The 18,298-nt window shown below is 37.4% G+C and overlaps 1 protein-coding gene across 1 annotated transcript in view; it reads left to right on the forward strand.

Annotated features, from left to right (window-relative positions):
* The window catches only part of fbn2 (fibrillin 2), a 154,739-nt gene that overhangs the window by 125,608 nt on the left and 10,833 nt on the right, over window positions 1-18,298 (forward strand). The window contains exons 48-58 of the mRNA XM_062972128.1: window positions 4,612-4,731; window positions 6,342-6,467; window positions 6,888-7,040; window positions 9,175-9,240; window positions 9,871-9,996; window positions 10,118-10,237; window positions 12,525-12,647; window positions 13,590-13,721; window positions 14,915-15,040; window positions 15,889-16,095; window positions 17,222-17,347. Of these exons, the coding sequence (XP_062828198.1) occupies window positions 4,612-4,731; window positions 6,342-6,467; window positions 6,888-7,040; window positions 9,175-9,240; window positions 9,871-9,996; window positions 10,118-10,237; window positions 12,525-12,647; window positions 13,590-13,721; window positions 14,915-15,040; window positions 15,889-16,095; window positions 17,222-17,347 (1,425 nt within the window). The remainder of the gene's footprint in view (window positions 1-4,611; window positions 4,732-6,341; window positions 6,468-6,887; window positions 7,041-9,174; window positions 9,241-9,870; window positions 9,997-10,117; window positions 10,238-12,524; window positions 12,648-13,589; window positions 13,722-14,914; window positions 15,041-15,888; window positions 16,096-17,221; window positions 17,348-18,298) is intronic.

Genomic DNA, 18,298 nt, shown 5'->3' on the forward strand with positions numbered 1-18,298 from the left:
CAAGCAGGAGGGTAGTTTTGCACTTTGCCTGGTTTTGGACTTCTCAAGAGCATAGATGTGGTCTCTATGGGTTTGGTCTGATCCAGCATGACCTTTCTAATGTTCCGGGATTGACCATTGGACACAATGGAACTCATTTTTACATACAGTATATACTTGTGAATAAATCTAGAAATTTTAGTCTAAAAATTGACTCAAAAACATTAGTCGACTTATCCATGGATTAATGTAAATATCTTAACTCTTATCAAAAAGGAACCATCCCCTTTTCTGAGTAGAGTTGCAAAAAGTGAGAGCTAAGGGCCCATCTACACTGGCAGATAATCCAGTGTAAAAGATGCATTTGCCTAAAACGGGTTCAGCCGTGGAGCACTTTTTGAAGCAAAAGTTTCTTGTGGAGCCCCAAGAAATGTTCACTTATATTATATTATACTAGCTGTGCCCGGCCACGCGTTGCTGTGGCGAAGTCTGGTGGTATGGGAAATAAAGTATTGAGGAATTGGTGGTAGTTAAGGTCAAGGGTAAAGGTTTTCCCCAGACATTAAGTCCAGTCGTGTCTGACTCTGGAGGTTAGTGCTCATCTCTATTTCTAAGCCGAAGAGCCGGCGTTGTCCGTAGACTCCTCCAAGGTCATGTGGGATGACTACATGGAGCGGCGTTACCTTCCCGCCGGAGCAGTACCTATTGATGCACTCACATTTGCATGTTTTCGAACTTCTGGGTTGGCAGAAGCTGGGGCTAACAGTGGGGGCTCTCTCCGCTCCCTTAATTCAAACCTGTGGCCTTTCGGTCCAGAAGTTCAGCAGCTCAGCGCTTTAACACGCTGCGCCATCAGGGGATATTATTTCCTAAAGGTTGTGAATATACAATATTTCTGATTGGTTTTTTTTGTTTGTTGGAGGCAAGTATGAATGCTGCAATTAGGAAAAATGATTAGGATGTAATGGCCTTGCAGCTTTAAAGCCTGGCTGTTTCCTCCCTGAGTGAATTTTTTGTTGGGAGGTGTTAGCTGGCCCTGATTGTTTCCTGTCTGGAATTCCCTCGTTTTCAGAGTGGTGTTGTTTGTGATATTTTATGTGCTTCTACTGTCTGTGGCCCTGAGAAAACAGGATTTGCCAGACTTTGATGATGGGAATACTTTGTTGGGAGGTGTTAGCTGGCCCCAATTGTTTCCTGTGTGGAATTCCCCTGTTTATTTACTGTCCTGGTTTTAGAGATTATATTGTTCTGCATTATTCTATCCCAGTAATTATTTCATATTAAAGAAGAATCTCACTTATCCAACATTCGCTTATACAATGTTCTGGATTATCCAACGCAGTCTGCCTTTTCATAATCAATGTTTTTGTAGTCAGTGTTTTAAATTCATTGTGATATTTTAGTGGTAAATTTGTAAATACAGTACAGTAGAGTCTCACTTATCCAACATAAACGAGCCGGCAGAACGTTGGATAAGCGAATATGTTGGATAATGAGGAATTAAGGATAACCCTATTAAACATCAAATTAAGTTATGATTTTACAAATTAAGCACTAAAACATCATGTTAGACAACAAATTTGTCAGAAAAAGTAGTTCAGTACACAGTAATGCTATATAGTAATTACTGTATTTATGAATTTAGCACCAAAATATCACGATATATTGAAAGCATTGACTACAAAAATGCGTTGGATAATCCAGAACGTTGGATAAGCGAATGTTGGATAAGTGAGACTCTACTGTAAATACTACATAGCATTACTGCGCATGGAACTACTTTTTCTGTCAAATTTGTTGTATAATATGATGTTTTGGTGCTTAATTTGTATAACGATTACCTAATTTGATGTTTAATTGGCTTTTCCTGAATCCCTTCTTATTATCCAACATATTCACTTATCCTGCCGGCCTGTTTACGTTGGATAAGTGAGACTCTACTGTATATTGATAATCTTAAATTATCTGCTTAGAACTGGATTATATGAGGCCCCTTCTTCACAGCTGTATAAAATGCACACTGAAGTGGATTATATGGCAGTGTGGAGTCAATATAATCCAGTGCAAAGCAGATAATATAAGATTATAAATGGGTTATATAGCTGTGTTGAAGGGCCTTGAGTCTACACTGCCATATAATCCAGTGCAAATTAGATAATCTGTGGAAGAAGTCTAAGTGAGGCCTAAATCTGCCTGTCCCCTAACTGAAACCTGGCTGTCTCTTGGTTGCTAGGCAACCAAGTGGGCAGAGATTAGCCCTCTAAACTGGCAGCAATTGGATAAAAAAAATTATTGCTCTCCCTCTAATTAGGACTTTATTTTTCTTTTCTTTTTGTTGTATCAACCTTGAGGCGTGGATGATGGGTTGTGTTGTCAAATTTTGAGGTTGGGGGGCCTGTACTTTTGTTGTTTTGTGAATTGCCGTGATGCCATCACTCTTTTATATATATAGATTATATTATATTATATTATATTATATTATATTATATTATATTATATTATATTATATATCCTGTACGGAGCTCCTGGTGGCACAGTGGATTAAAGCCTTGTGACTTGAAGGTTGTGTTGCTGACCTGAAGGCTGCCAGGTTCGAATCCAACCCAGGGAGAGTGTGGATGAGCTCCCTCTGTCATCTCCAGCTCCATGTGGGGACATGGAAACCTCCCATCAAAACATCCAGGCGTCCCCTGGGCAACGTCCTTGCAGACAGCCAATTCTCTCACACCAGAAGCAACTTTCAGTTTCTCAAGTCTCCCCTAAAAGAATATATACTGTATATATATCAGGCATGGTTAAACATTTTGACAAATAGAAATACATTATAATGTATGGATTTGTAGTATTTTTACAATGTTTATGTGTTTATGTTTATGTGTTTTAATTATTTTGTAACTCACCTCAAACCATGAGGAGAGGCGGGTAAGAAATAAAATTATTGTTATTACTATTGCATTTTAAATGTTGACAGATGGGTCGGGACAGTGGCAGATGGATGGAGACTGAACAAATTCCTTTGCACACTGCACATATATCATTTGTAGTGTAATAACAATACCAATAACAACAACAATAATAGTAATGGAAAGAAAGAAAAATACAATATTTAAAATGAAGAACAATTTAACCAACTTAACAGTATTTCAGAGGGCCATCCAGTCTAACCCCCTTCTCCCATGCAGGAAAAGCACAATCAAAGCACTCCCTGAAATAGGGGTTCCCTGAAATCGGGAAATAGGGTTTTGGAAGCAAGGGAGGCGAGGGGGGAAGGATCTGGGCAGCCAGAAAGGTGAGAGAAAAGGGCTTTTGGCAGTGAGGAAGGCGGAGGAAAAAAAGGTAAGAGGTGATAGACCTTGGAGGGGGAGGAAAGGGAGGAAAGAGCGGACCCTTCAGTATGCTTCACGAAGCCCCAAGGGATCTGCAGAGCATCTAAATGATGCACCAGGCTTCCATGTTTTAATCCATAATAAACCTGCTAATGCAAGTTTATTCTGGATTTTTAAAAAACCTACAGAAACCTGGATTTTCCAGGAAAATCCAGATCTTTGCAGACATGGCTGCGATGCCAGGAGGCATCACCACAGCCATCCCGCTCTCCCCTCGCTCAGGCAGCCTGTGGAGGGGAAAATGGCAGTGCCATTTTCCCCTCCCTTTCACACATTTTGCCCATTTTGCCATCCTCCCCTCCCTGTCCTTTATTTCACCCACAAAAGTAAAGAAAAAGGCTCTTTACCAAGGCACAAGGCTTCCCTTAGCTCTGTGGTGCTGAGAAAGGTAGGTGTATGGCCACTCCTTGCTAATAAGGCAGGGTTTTGCCCCAAGGTGTGGATTCAAAATGCAACATGAAACAGGATTTTAAATGTCCATTTGTGTCACATTTTGGCCAATGTGGAAGTGTCCTTTGTCTCCTGTGAGAACTTTAAAGAAGCATATACCCCTCTACCGTCTCCACTGCAGCACCACTTCTAAACTCTAAGGATGACAAAAGAAAACATCTGATTGCTTGCACTTAATTGGTTCATTAATTAGTCATACATGTGCTCCACAGAACTAGATTATTTGCCTATTCAGCCTTTCAGTGGGGTGGAGGATTCTTTGCCCTATGTCCTATGTTTCATAAAGAAATGAACTTAATATTGGAATACTGGAAAGCAGTAGGAATAAAATCCTGTCATTTAACCACTTTATCCTCCCATTGTTTCAAGAAAGTTGACATATAAATTAAATATGTGTGTACTAGGAATGTGAATCCTCATTTTTTTTTTCAATCATGTGGAGAAACACAAATAATAGTAAAAATTGTCTCTGAAATGACCAAGGTTACAAAGGGTTTTATATGTTTTTAAATTGTTATTCATTCCTTGGGATTCTTTTTTAGATTCTTTTGTTCATGCAAACCAACATTTTTGTTTGACACTTCAAGCTTTTTATGCAAAACTCTTTTTTTGTTAACTTTTTTATTTTTGCACATGTCTAAAAAAAGATTTAGACAGAAAATTACTTATTTAAGTTTTATCCCAAATTTCTCCCAGTATGAGAAATGGGAATATTTGCCTATTGTGCCTGTATGTATTTATTCCAGAAACTTAAAATTTTCTATTTTCTTCTCCCCCACTTCCATATTCTATTCAGATATTAATGAGTGTGTGGTGCTCCCTGGATCATGTTTCCCTGGCACATGTCAAAACTTAGAAGGATCATTCAGATGCATCTGTCCACCAGGATATGAAGTCAAAAGTGAAAGCTGTATTGGTAAGGTTGCCTTTTATCATTGGTTCTGACTTTGTAAAGTACAAGTGTTGTTAATCTGACAGAAATTCTATCAATATTAAACTGCTTCATTATAGATGTAGTGAAATTTAGCTAAAATGTTACTTACACATTACACATTCATGCGTAATATATTTGAAAAGGTTTAGCAAAATCGATAGTGCCTGAAAATATTGTTTTGGAGAAAGGCTGAAGTTTTTTAGGAATATAAAAGAAGATAAATAATGGGGTAGTTTTAATAATGTTTAAAGCACTGAAGGTTTTCCCAGCAGGTGGCTTTCTTTGCTAAGCTTTCAATCTTAAAAAGTGATGAATGATGTAATTTCCCAAAAATTGTTGCATTGCTTTGCTTCCCTTCCAGCTCATCAGTGGATGTGTTTTGCTTTGGATATTGTAATTGCCTATGCGCTGATGATTGTGATTCCTTCCGTTCTACATTTTACAGCAGAATTGTGTTGGCTTTTTTGCAGCAGAGTCTGTGCACGTATTTGTACACACATATACTGTACACATAAAAGGCATTAAAGGGGTATGGGCTATGTTTCAAGGTTTATGGTTATCTAAATTCTGTGTCAAATAATTATTCCAAATGTCAAGAAAATTGACTTATTTGCATAGGATCTCAGTATTGTTTATATCAATATAATTTCCCTTAATTTGGTGTAACTTTGTGTTTGTATTCTAGAGTGTTATAACCTTAGTTTGTTATTTCATCAAAGAAAGTGAAATAGAAAATATATCACTCTCAGATTCTAAACCAAATAAATGAAGAACACCAGAAACCAATCTTAAATATGTTCAGAAAACCATACAGAAATTGGATCCTTATGCTTTAGCTATAGTGAACTCTATTTATATATTTATCCAGATAAGGATTAAAGTGATATGTATATGTTCTTTCAGTGGTCTACACTCATTTAATCTACATAGATATAGGAACAAAGGCTTGTTGAAAGAAGTTGGATTTTCGTCTCTTGAGAATCATATTTTCAAAGATCACAACTGTTCTAATTCCTTAGTATATATTACTTTGTTTCCCTGCCAACTTTTAAATATTTTGGCAGCTGTTCACAGCAACACAATTTTACTAGTGATTAATCTGTGTCATCTTCTGTGTAAAACCCCTCACAATATTTTTTTCTTGGGTTCCAGTGACTATCACTGTACATGATTTTTCCTTGTCTTCATGCTACAGGCTTATGAGAGCTAAGTGTTGTCTACTTCTATCTAATTAATTACCCAGTTTCAAACTGATTAAGAGATACACATTCCAGTGGCCCTTAATATCCTTTACAGATATTAAAATTAATGGATGCTGAAATCCCATTGTTTACAATAGCATAATAAAATCGTTTGTGTTATATCCAATGACAAAATCAGGTTTTACTTTTTTTGGAATTGCGTGGTTTAATGGGGGTGATCATAACTGACCAAGTATGTGGTCTGGCTGGTCTTAAGGATGGGCTCTGAATAACAGTTTGTCGTTTTAACTCAGATCTTCAAAGCTGACCCAGCCCCCAGTATTTCAACTTGCTCTCTAGAAAAAAAGATACAAGTTTGGATAACAATTATTGCTTTGATCATATTTGCAGATATTGATGAATGCCATGAGGATCCCAATATCTGTCTTTTTGGATCTTGCACTAATACTCCAGGAGGATTCCAGTGTATCTGTCCTACAGGCTTTGTAATATCTGACAATGGCAGGAGGTGTTTTGGTAAGCAAAGCAGGAGCCAATTTCAGAACCGTAATCCCATGTATTACCAAAATTTAGCAACATTTGAATTGATGAAGAAAATATTTCTGCATTCAGATGGGGCACACATCTAGATTTAAATAAAAATTGTCTTGTGTGTCTTGTTTGGTGATAAAAATGTGTCCTTTCATATCATTGCCCCAACACCGTGAAATATTAAGTTGGAGGGTTTCCCATGAGCTACAAAAATATTGGGATAAAGAGAGTTCCATGGGCTCCCAAAATGTATCATGTGTAGTTAGTGTATTGCCCATTCCTGATCTAAAACAGGTCTATGGTGCTCAACATGGTTTCTCTCTCATTAATTCTGGATAATTTTAATTATAAATCCAACTATTCAAGAATTTCAAACAATTGTGTGACATTTGGTTTCTTTCTTAGATACTCGCCAGAGCTTCTGTTTCACTAACTTTGAGAATGGAAAGTGCTCTATACCAAAGGCATTCAATACCACTAAGGCAAAATGTTGCTGTAGCAAAATGCCAGGAGAAGGTTGGGGTGATCCATGTGAGCTGTGCCCGAAAGAAGGTGAAGGTAAAGAATCATATTTTTTCAATATATGGTAGTAAAAGATTATTGACATTAAGAATCTTATCACACTCACCTTGGAAAACATATTTTTAAGTAGACAACTCGCTGTTTAAAATGCTAGATGGGGATTGGATACTTACTCCATCTCACATGCTTCTTTCCTTTCTGTATGTAATAAAATGATGTGAATCAGACTATCACACAGCTGAGAAATGACTCCCCTCAAACTGTGCCATTTCCCCCTACATCGCTGTCTTTGATTTTTTAGGTGAATCTTGTATAACACTCAAATCCATGGCCTCTGTCCCAATGAAGAACCATTAAAACCACTTTTGCCACACAGCTCTGAAATTTAAAAATAAATAAAAAGAAAACAATAATTGAAAAGTGGAAAACATGTATTGCTTTACTCAGTGGTCTTTCTCTGACTCCACGAAAAGTGTATTGCTGACCATTTTGGCCAGTTGTCAGTTATGTATTGCTTATCCAAAATTCTTGGGATCAAAAGTGTTTTGGATTTCAGATTTTGTGGGATTCATATACATGCATAATGACATACATTGAAGATGAAACTAACATCTGAACACAATGTTCATTTTTGTTTTGTGTATACATTATATACATATCTTGAAGGCTATAATCATTTTGTGAATTAAAAAGCTTGTGCAATTGAACCATCAGGAAACAAAGGTGTGGCTAGCTCAGCCTCCCATGTGAATAATTTCAGATATTGGAATATTTCAGATTTCTGGATAAGGGATGCTCAACCTGTAAGAATCTTCTAATATTTATTGTGCAAGAAAATCAGAGAAGTCTCATTCTTAGTAAAAACTAATTTAAGATATGTTCATATTGCATTCTTTTAAACACATTTTCTGGAGTTTGGTGTCAAATTTATGCAGACGACACCCAATTCTATTACTCCTTTCCATCAAAAGCCAAGGATGCTGTTCTGATCCTGAACCAATGCCTGTCATCGGTGATGGACTGGATGAGGGCCAACAAACTGAAATTAAATCCAGACAAGACAGAGATACTCCTGGTCAGTCATAAGGTGGATCAGGATGTGGGACTACAATCTGTGTTGGATGGGGTCACATTCCCCCGAAGACACAGGTTGGCAGTCTGGATGTGCTCCTGGACTCATCATTGACCCTGGAACCCCAGGTGTTGGCGGTGCTCGCACAGCTAAACTTGTGCGCCAGCTGCGCCCATACCTTGAGACGCCTGACTTGGCCATGGTAGTCCACGCCTTAGTCACATCCTGATTGGACTACTGCAACACTCTCTATGTGGGGCTGCCTTTGAAGGTAGTTCAGAAACTACAGCTAGTTCAGCGATTGCCAGCCAGGTTACTAACCAGAGCCCATACAGGGAGAGAACCATTCCCATGTTGCGGCAGCTCCACTGGCTGTCAGTCCATTTCCGAGCTAAATACAAAGTGCTGGTCATTACCTATAAAGCCTTAAACAGCTCAGATCCAGGCTCAAATTGCATCTCCCTGTATAGACCATCTCGGGCACTTCAGTCAGCGAAGGAGGCCCTGCTCACAGTCTCACCCCAGTCACAAGCGTGGCTGGTGGGAACGAGAGATGGGGCCTTCTCTGTGATTGCCCCCCGCCTCTGGAACTCCCTCCCTAAAGAAATAAAAATGGCCCCCACCCTCCTCTCCTTTAAGTAACTGTTAAAACACATCTATGTACTTTAGCATATGGAGATGAGGGGGATTAACATAACTGCCACCCCATAGCATCAATGGTCTAAGTGAAACTAGATCAAAGACTGAACATTTTAAGCAACTTGGTCATTAAAATCAATTCAGGTATACGCTTGCTCTGTGCAGTAATTTTTTTACTGACTGTTATGTTTAAATTTATTGTTTTTTCTAATGTGGAATTTTTATTATAATGTGTATGTTATTGTCATTTTATACTTTTAATACTAGTGATGAAATTGTGGCATTGAATATTTGCCATTTATATGTATGTTAACCGCCCTGAGTCCCCCTGGGGAGAGAGGGTGGTCTAAAAATAAAGTTTATTATTAATAATAATAATAATAATAATAATAATAATAATAATAATAATAATAAATCACATGATTATCTTTCTGGTGTTCCAAAATTGTTTTCTCACAGTTGCTTTCCAGGATTTGTGTCCATATGGCCATGGGACTATACCGGGGATTGATGATACACGTGAAGGTAGTTTGATTCCTACTTTAGTTTGATAAGTAATGGATAAGTTTGATAATATTTGGTTCTTACTTTAATTAAGTGTCCACAAACTTCCATAACTTTATCTAGTAAAATTGAACTAATTTTTCAAATATCATTGATAGCCTTGTCTACAAAGAGGTATTTGTGGACTATGAGGTGATACAGAAGTATTTTAAATAAAGTAAGGCACTGAAACACCCTGCAGGCAGAAATGCAAATTCTGAAATGCAAACATTTATAAACAGAGCAAATTAAATCATTTCTTTAAAAAACACATTAAAATCAGCTGAAATTTGATATATGTTCAACAGTATTCTAAGAATCTATATCCTTATAAGGCGCCTGGTGGATATGAACTGGTAGAGCTTTCTGTAATGTTGGCACCACCACTGCAAAAGATTTTCAATTAGCATGAGAAGCAGTTCTTCTTAATATTAGTGTTTATGTTTTTATTTTTTATATTTTCTCTTGTCTAATAAAAATAATTTCTTTCATAAATACTTTGGAGAGAAAAAAATGGCATTCTCATGCTGTTCATTAAAATATACTCTGAAAGAATTCTAATATAGATAACAGAACTGTATGAAAGATCTGATGTGGCACTTTCCTTCACAGATGTCAATGAGTGTCTTGAGAGCCCAGGCATTTGTTCCAATGGTCACTGTATAAACACAGATGGATCATTCCGTTGCGAATGTCCCTTGGGATACAACCTGGACTACACTGGAGTTCATTGTGTAGGTATGTGCTTACTGTATACTACATGGAAAAAATCTATATTGCATATGTTGTAATCCTCAAAGTTCACGAACTTGGCCTCCATCCCAGTTTTCATAAGTTTGTTTTGCTTTTTATATCCTAGATACCGATGAATGTTCAATTGGTAATCCATGTGGAAATGGCACATGTTCCAATGTGATTGGTAGCTTTGAATGTAATTGCCTTGAAGGGTTTGAACCTGGGCCAATGATGAATTGTGAAGGTAAATTATGATTTACTATATCTTCTGAGTAGTTTTTGGCTGCTACCCTGTTCTGAGGTTTTATTTGAGTCTCTGCTGAGTCTCCCATGGTGGAGCAAAAAGAAGAAAGAAGACAGGTCAGATTTGTTTTGTTTATTTAGATTGAGATAGCTCCTTTTCAGTGTTTGGAAACAGTTTCATTACTCCAGTACTGTGTGAGAGAAATCTTTTTTTTACAAGCAGCTTATATATTTCATAAAATTTGACAGCAGCACATGGTAAGGTATATTGCAGCTGTATTAAACCTGTCCTAAATTTGCAATCCCATCTTCTTGGATATCTATGACAAAACTGAGGAAGGTGTCAGATATCATTGCTTTTAAGAGAAGTGTTTTTCCATACAGGAATGTATGTATTTCCAGCAGGAATTAACATAGCATGCCATCCATATATATATTGAAATCTTCAAACTTTGAAGTGGTTATGGAGGATACTTTTGCCAAAATATTGTCAACTACCAGTTGTTTTAGGTCTGGGATGACTTTTCTTTTTTCAAAACAAGAAGTGATTTCTGTCACTCCCTGTCTGAGAAGAAAAGATCTCTCCTGGGCTGAGAACATATCAGGGAAGCCCCAAACCCTTTTGGGAATGTCCCCCACAGACAGATCCCGACATCGAGAGTGGGAATCTGTGGCCTATGAGCTACAAGTGGCTCCCAAGACTATTTTTGAGGCTTCCAAGTGTAACTCTGGCACCTCAGGCTCGTGTGTGTGTGTTGGTTGCCCATTTCCATTGTAAAGGATTTTTTTTTTCTCCTTCTACTGTACCACCACCAATTGTTGTGTGTTAATAGCTCAAATGTGTTTACCACATATGGTTGTCATTCTGTTCAGTTTTACTCAAGAGAAATGGAAAGGGTTTTGTTGTCTATTTTTTGTGAAAAACCTGGCTAGACATTTAAAATCTTTTAAACTGTTTTAATGTGTGTTAATACTGTTTCTTTTATGATAGTTGATTGCTAATAGTATTGATTTGATTTAATCAGTTCCTTGCATTGTCACTCTTACGTACTATCAATTCAGAGGTTGCACTTTAAAAAAAAGTTGGAAATCCTTTCTCTTGAACTAGTTATTGCTCATCAAAATTGCATAAGAGAGTTCTGTGAAATAAAGTATTAGCCCTTCTTATTCATTTCCATGTCCTTTCAGCAGGGTCTTCTACAGACCTCTCTTGATACTATGTGATATTCAAATGAGCTCAAATTAGCAGTTTCTGTGTTTGATCATGTTAGCCACTCAATGGATTTCACTATAGTTGGGTTGCTGATCTGAAGGTTGCCGGTTCAAATCCAACCCAGGGAGAGCGTGGATAGGCTTCCTCTATAAGCTCCAGCTCCGTGCAGGGACATACTGTAAGAGAAGCCTCCCACAAGCCCACAAGGATGGTAAAAACATCAAAACGTCTAGACATCCCTTGGGCAACATCCTTGCAGACGCCTAATTCTCTCACACCAGAAGCAACTTGCAGTTTCTCAAGTCACTCCTGACATGAAAAAAAACCTAAGAAATTAATACTCTTTAGGAAAAGGCTGAGGAAACCAGTAGATATTTGAAACAACATCCCCACACAGCAGTAGTTAGGATAGATTGTGGACAGGAAAAGCGATTTAAAGATGGGTTAAAACTAACCTTAAAAATTGTAGCATAGACACTGAACTAGGAAGCCCTGGCCCTTAAGCACTCTTAACTGGAGGTTGGCTGTTACCAACAGTGCTGTGAAATTCAAAGAGGCATAAATGAAAGCTAAAGGGAGAAACACATCAAGAGGAAGGTGCATCAAGCCAACCTTGACTGAGACCGCCTTCCATCTGGAAACTGATGTCTTCACTGTAGAAGAACATGTGAGTCAATAATAAGTCTCTACAGTCACCTACGGATCCACCGCCAAGACCCTATGCTTGGAAGGCCATCCTATTCGGACACGAGCGATCGCCGATGATGATGAGATCTATCCCCATAGGAATAAAAAATGAATGAATGTATGGAAGACATGTATAAGCCTCCTATTCATTACAATGGAGCGCTCATATACTCTTGCATATGGGTGATCAATCTGTAAGGGAACAGTGAGAAGATTACTTTCTTGATAATTATGTCAGTCCCTTCCAATAGGACCCTATATTTGCAAAGGGATGGGACTGTTTACTTTCTCTAAATCTTCAATTTTAAAAAAATAATAATGCAGAAGTGAATTTAAGGAATATAGTTTGAAAACATACTCCTATGTTTTGTTTTATCTTTTTCTTTAGATATAAATGAATGTGCACAAAATCCTTTATTGTGTGCTTTTCGCTGCATAAATACCTATGGTCTCTATGAATGTACTTGTCCAGTTGGTTATGAATTAAGAGAAGACCAAAAAATGTGTAAAGGTATGGATTTATTAAAAAATTTCTAACTTTTTAAATTAGGTATCTTTATTTCAGTTTGTGCCGACCCTAACTATAGAAACATACATCTAAAATAAATTCTCTGGCATATGAAATATGTTAACTCATCGTTATTTAGAAGGAAACTACAGCAACACTTTTTAAAAGAACTGTAGCTTCTACAGAAGATGAGATGGGACAGCCCATGTTTGTAATAAAATGGCAGACAGGTGTAGACTGTTAACTATAAAATAATGCTTATAGTAAATAGTTTTACTTGTCCTGTCCCATAATGTGCACAATTAAACATTTTACAAATGCATTACTAGCCCTACCATTGAGAGACTTGGCCAAGATCCTGCATTGGGAGATAGTGTAAAGGTAATGGTGCCTTTCTTTCAACATCTAGCTATAGTGGTATCACCAAATTATTTTCTGACACTTTCCCCCTGCTCTTTATAGTCCACTACATGGCCTTGCAAGGAGGGTATTAAATCTTGGTTGGGAATTATTGCAAACATTAAAAAGACACACACAAGTGTAATTTGTACAGCATATGTCATTAATAAAAGCCGGTGTAGTGGTAGTGGTCTGAGTGTAGGACTTGGATTCTGGGAGGTCAGAGTTTGAATATCCCTGCTTGGCTATGGAAACCCATCGGATGACACGCTCAATCTTTAGAGGAAGAGAATGACAGCCCTTGCCAAGAAAGCCCTATGATAGATTAGGGTTGCTGTAATTAGAAAATTGACTTTACGCCACACAACACCACTATCACTAACAGCCTAAGTACTATATCCATTTACTTGAGAATAAGTAAATATAGAACTCAGCATGTGTTATTTCTCAGTAAAGGTTCATAGGATTGACTGGGAAAGAAGTATCCAAAGAGCAAGGAAAAGAGTTTTACATGATAAACATACATATTATTTTCCTTTTTAAAAGATCTTGATGAATGTGCAGAGGGTCTACATGATTGTGAATCAAGAGGGATGATGTGCAAAAATCTCATTGGAACCTTCATGTGTATCTGCCCTCCTGGAATGACCCGAAGACCAGATGGAGAAGGCTGCATGGGTAAGTATTAAGAAAGAAATGTTGCTTTCTATAAAACTGGAAGAAGCTTGAGCCCATTTAATTTCTCAAGCCTTTGAGTGCACAATTTTCATTGCAGAATGACTTAAAATTATGTGTGAAAAATTTCAAATGTTAATCACTTTTACTTAGCAATTTATATGAATTATCATTTAATCACCATAGATTATAAAAATACTTTTCTGCTGAATACCTCCCATTAAATATTTGATTGTACATTTTGTTTTTCAAATCATTACAGCTTCATCCCAATTTTTGAGTCTCTAGTTTCTCATTTCTATTTCTTACAGTCAGGACCTAGGTGATGTTATTAATATGCCTTAGCTCTGCCATAGCTTTTTTTATATATAGACCTCAAATGCTTGACCTGAGGGACTTTGAGTCAGAGTGGGACCTTGATATGAGGAATAGGGTCTCTAAGTATTTATGCAAAGGATGACCTGGGGTGGAATCCAGCCTCCAACCCAGCCCCCCATTTCCCCTAAAAGATACTTACCCAAAGAGCCTGCACTGCAGAGTACTCCTGGTGTGCGAAAACAATGACTCAGGAGATGGGGGAGGGGGCATTTCCTTCCTCCCCCCACCTCCTGAGGCATCATTTCCATGCATCAGGAGTATTTTGAAGAGGGGGGCTGCACTGCTGGCAGGGCCCGCTGGTAAGTTTATGGGGGGGGGGGATGATGAGCTGGGGGAAGGCGGTGGGCACCCTCCCATTTGTTAGAGCTCCAGAAGCCCGAAGAACTGGGATGGCTGTGGTGATTGACCCCCAGACTGTGGAAGCAGTGCTGAGAGTCAATCCCTACAGGACCCACAACTAGAAAGACCTTTCCAGGTGTTTTATTAATCCAGAACAAACTGGGAGATTCCAGTTTTCTCTGGATTAATTTGATTTTACTTGAGGTGTCATTTGGATGCTTCAGGTAAAACTGAGACAGGATTTGGGATATTGGCCTGTCTGGAAGGGCTCCTTATAGAGATTCCTGATCTGGCTTTCCTTTGCACTAACTACTTATATTTAAATAATGCCATCAGACATAGCTATTATTTGCCAGACTGACTTTGTAAATTTGTCACAGAACCAGCAGTTTTTACTTTAAATTTTTTTAATTGAAATTGGTTTTGTTCTGATAATGTATATACTTTATTTTTAACTGATTCATTTGATTGTGATATAGATGAAAATGAATGCCGTACCAAGCCAGGTATCTGTGAAAATGGTCGCTGTATCAACGTTATTGGAAGTTACAGGTGTGATTGCAATGAAGGCTTCCAGTCCAGTCCATCTGGAACTGAGTGCATTGGCAAGTATACTCAAATAATCTGTATTCTCTACGGTAATAGTCTGTTTAAATATTAATATTACTATTATAATCTCTTTGTCTGCATTTTTTTAAAATTTACTGAAGCAAAATATTTTTGGTTACATGTGAACATGAATTTTTGTGTTTAGTAAGTGTACATAAAATTTCTCTAAGAAAGAAAAGGATAGTAATTAAACTTGAAAAGTAGGAACTTTAAGCTTAAGAACACTAAAAGGATATTATGCCATTTTCTTCCTTTGTTTTCCTGCATAAACACGCAGAACTCCTCTGCCAGAATGTATGTATTGACAGTTAATACTTGTGTAATAGCTTTGTGCATTTATTACTGTACTGATCAAAGCAAAGGCCAGATACATCTCTAGTCTCTCTTCATCATGTTTGCCTTACACATTTTGCTTAGAAATGTGATATTTAAAAACTATTTTGCACTCTTACCATAGGCGGAAAAATCATTAAAATATGCAAGGTAAACTTCAATATTTTGTCATCAACATTTGACTAATACCAAGAGGAAATAATATGAGACTTGGCTTTATTTCATGCCATTAAAACATATGGATAGCAAAATAATTAAGCAAAATGTATTAGTAAAATTTCAAATTTCCCTTTAAAAGGTCACAAATTAAAATGTAATTTTGAAGATACTCCTTGTTGGCCAGCAGTTACTAATTTTCAATAAACTTGTCATTGGGAAGTTGTCAGGGAATGTTTCATGATGGAGTTTGATGATCTGGAAAAGTACCCTTAGCTGATTAAGTAAAATGTAGGGTTGATTCAACAAAATCTTCTACTAATTCACATATTACTTCTCCATATTCTCTTCATAGATAACCGCCAAGGCTTCTGCTTTGCAGAGGTCTTACAGACGATGTGTCAGATGGCCTCCAGTAGTCATAACCTGGTCACCAAATCAGAGTGTTGTTGTGATGGAGGAAGAGGGTGGGGAAACCAGTGTGAGATTTGCCCTCTTCCAGGAACAACCCAGTACAAGAAACTTTGTCCTCACGGTCCAGGGTATACCACTGATGGAAGAGGTATGATTTTGGTAGAGAATAGGGGTGTGTTTCTGAACTTTGTGAGATGGAACATTTATGTGATTCCATTACTTGCTGAGTGATATTTATTCCAAGTTTGGTCTTCTATAGATCATGTACAATACTTTTCTTATGAAAAGCCCTCAAATTAGAAGTGATCCTTTAATTCTAAAGCTAAAGACATTGTCAGCAAGGAGATTGCATATCAAAATTCAGGACTTTTAGAACATAACTAGCTGTGTGTGAGAGAGAATTTTCTTAGGCAAGGAATACTCAGAGGTGGTTTTGCCAGTTCCTTCCTCTGAAATATAACTAGACCACCTGACATTCATTAGTGCGTGATCTCACATCCAAGTACTAACTGGTGGTGACCCTGCTTAGTTTGCAAGATCATACAGATTCTGATGCTTTTGGGATATTTTGACTGTAAATTAAATAGTTGTATAGTTTTCCTATGTATAACAGAACTTCTGTCTTTAATGCAGTATTTATTTACTTATTCATTTTGTATCCCATCTTTCTCTCAAAATGGGATCCAAAGCACCTTAGAAAATGTATTGAGCCAGTAGAACAATTATGTTTAAATTTTAACATCTAATAATGTAGTGGCATGTGACTAAATAAGCCATGGGATGTTATGAACCAGTGCTTAGAGAAATGCTAAGTCAGACGTGATCATATAACATACAGTATACATTATAACTTTATATATATGTGTGTGTGTGTGTGTGTGTGTGTGTGTGTTAGGTTTTTTTCATTTCAGAATGTTTATATGCTTTTTATTTTAAGAACTCCCAAATTGGTCTGCAGTAAAAACCCACAAAAAATAAGTTAGTAAAGCAATAAATACAAAGAAACCATTCGTTAAAAACAATCAGGAAAGTGCAAGGGCAAGCCATTCTGGGGGTGTAGGGGAACTTCATCACCAAAGTTTCTCCCAGAGTTCATGATACATCACTAAATACCCTTTTCCTCCCTATCTGCCATCAGAGTTCCAGATACAGGTGAGCAACTGTGTTAAATAGTGCACAAATCATTATCTTCAGAAAACGTATACAAATTGCACTGTACTTTGATGCCCAGGAAAATAAACTTTTTCTTCAAAGTATTTTTTACAACTTCACAGATATCGATGAGTGTAAGGTCATGCCAAATCTGTGTAGGCACGGTCAATGCATCAACACCATGGGATCCTTCAGTTGCTTATGTAAAGTTGGATATACCACCGACATTAGTGGAACATCTTGCATGGGTAGGTTTTAGCACATCCTTCTCTTATGAATTTTGAAGGTTGACTTGTTGCCTTCCATAATTTCAAAGAAGTGGATTAAAAACATTGTAATATAATATGGCACTGAAATTATTAATTTTCATAAAATGCATAGCCTATTTTGAGTATGTAGAGATCTTTTGCAACCAGGTTAGAACCTTCTCTTAGCTGGAATAAAATGTGCACCAGTCGCTGCACCATGGAGAATATTTGCTTTTTCAAAGCTGTATTTTGGTTTGGAAACTGTTTGTTTCCTTTTCTTTTGTTAAATCTCTATAGAAGGCTTGAACCTGCATATTTGCTGAACTATTCAATTGCATTTTAGTGTCCCTTTTCTCTATCCAAACTAGAAAAAAAAAGAAAAGAAACAGAGCAAGAGCTATTGGGGAATGCTGGCACAAAGCCCAGCTTGCCTTTAAGAGAGTATTTGACTCCCCCTTTTTCAGTCTCGGCAAAGTGGGAAAATGTTTTCCCACAAAGCACTCCTTTCTTACTCTCATTTGGGTAACAGCTACTATTTGATGAATCATAAGGTGGGAGTAGTGTGAAGTAGGATTTGTTGTCATCACCTAAACAAACCAGGCCCACCTTACTGAGTCCTAAAACTGGGTGTCAGGAAAGTTTTTAATAGGCATGTTGGCATCATCTCCCTCCTGCATTAGTTCCAGTTTGAAGAGTATTTGTGAATAGTTTTGTCACTGAGCTTCATAATTATGCAGTTCGATAACTATATGCTGGGCACCATTTTAAGCTATAAAAATGTTTAACCTTTAAATGTTAAAACCATCAAGAGTCAATTTGCATTTTTTGCAAAAATACTAGGAATCCTCTCTGACCTAATTCTGAACTAGACTGAGTGGAGTTCACCCATCATTATTTGGGAGCTCAGTTTAGTTCCCTTTAATACTTCCATGTAGACACTTTCGCTAAATC

The sequence above is a fragment of the Anolis carolinensis genome, chromosome 2 (genome assembly GCF_035594765.1).
Source record: "Anolis carolinensis isolate JA03-04 chromosome 2, rAnoCar3.1.pri, whole genome shotgun sequence".
In the NCBI taxonomy this organism is placed as follows: domain Eukaryota; kingdom Metazoa; phylum Chordata; class Lepidosauria; order Squamata; family Dactyloidae; genus Anolis; species Anolis carolinensis.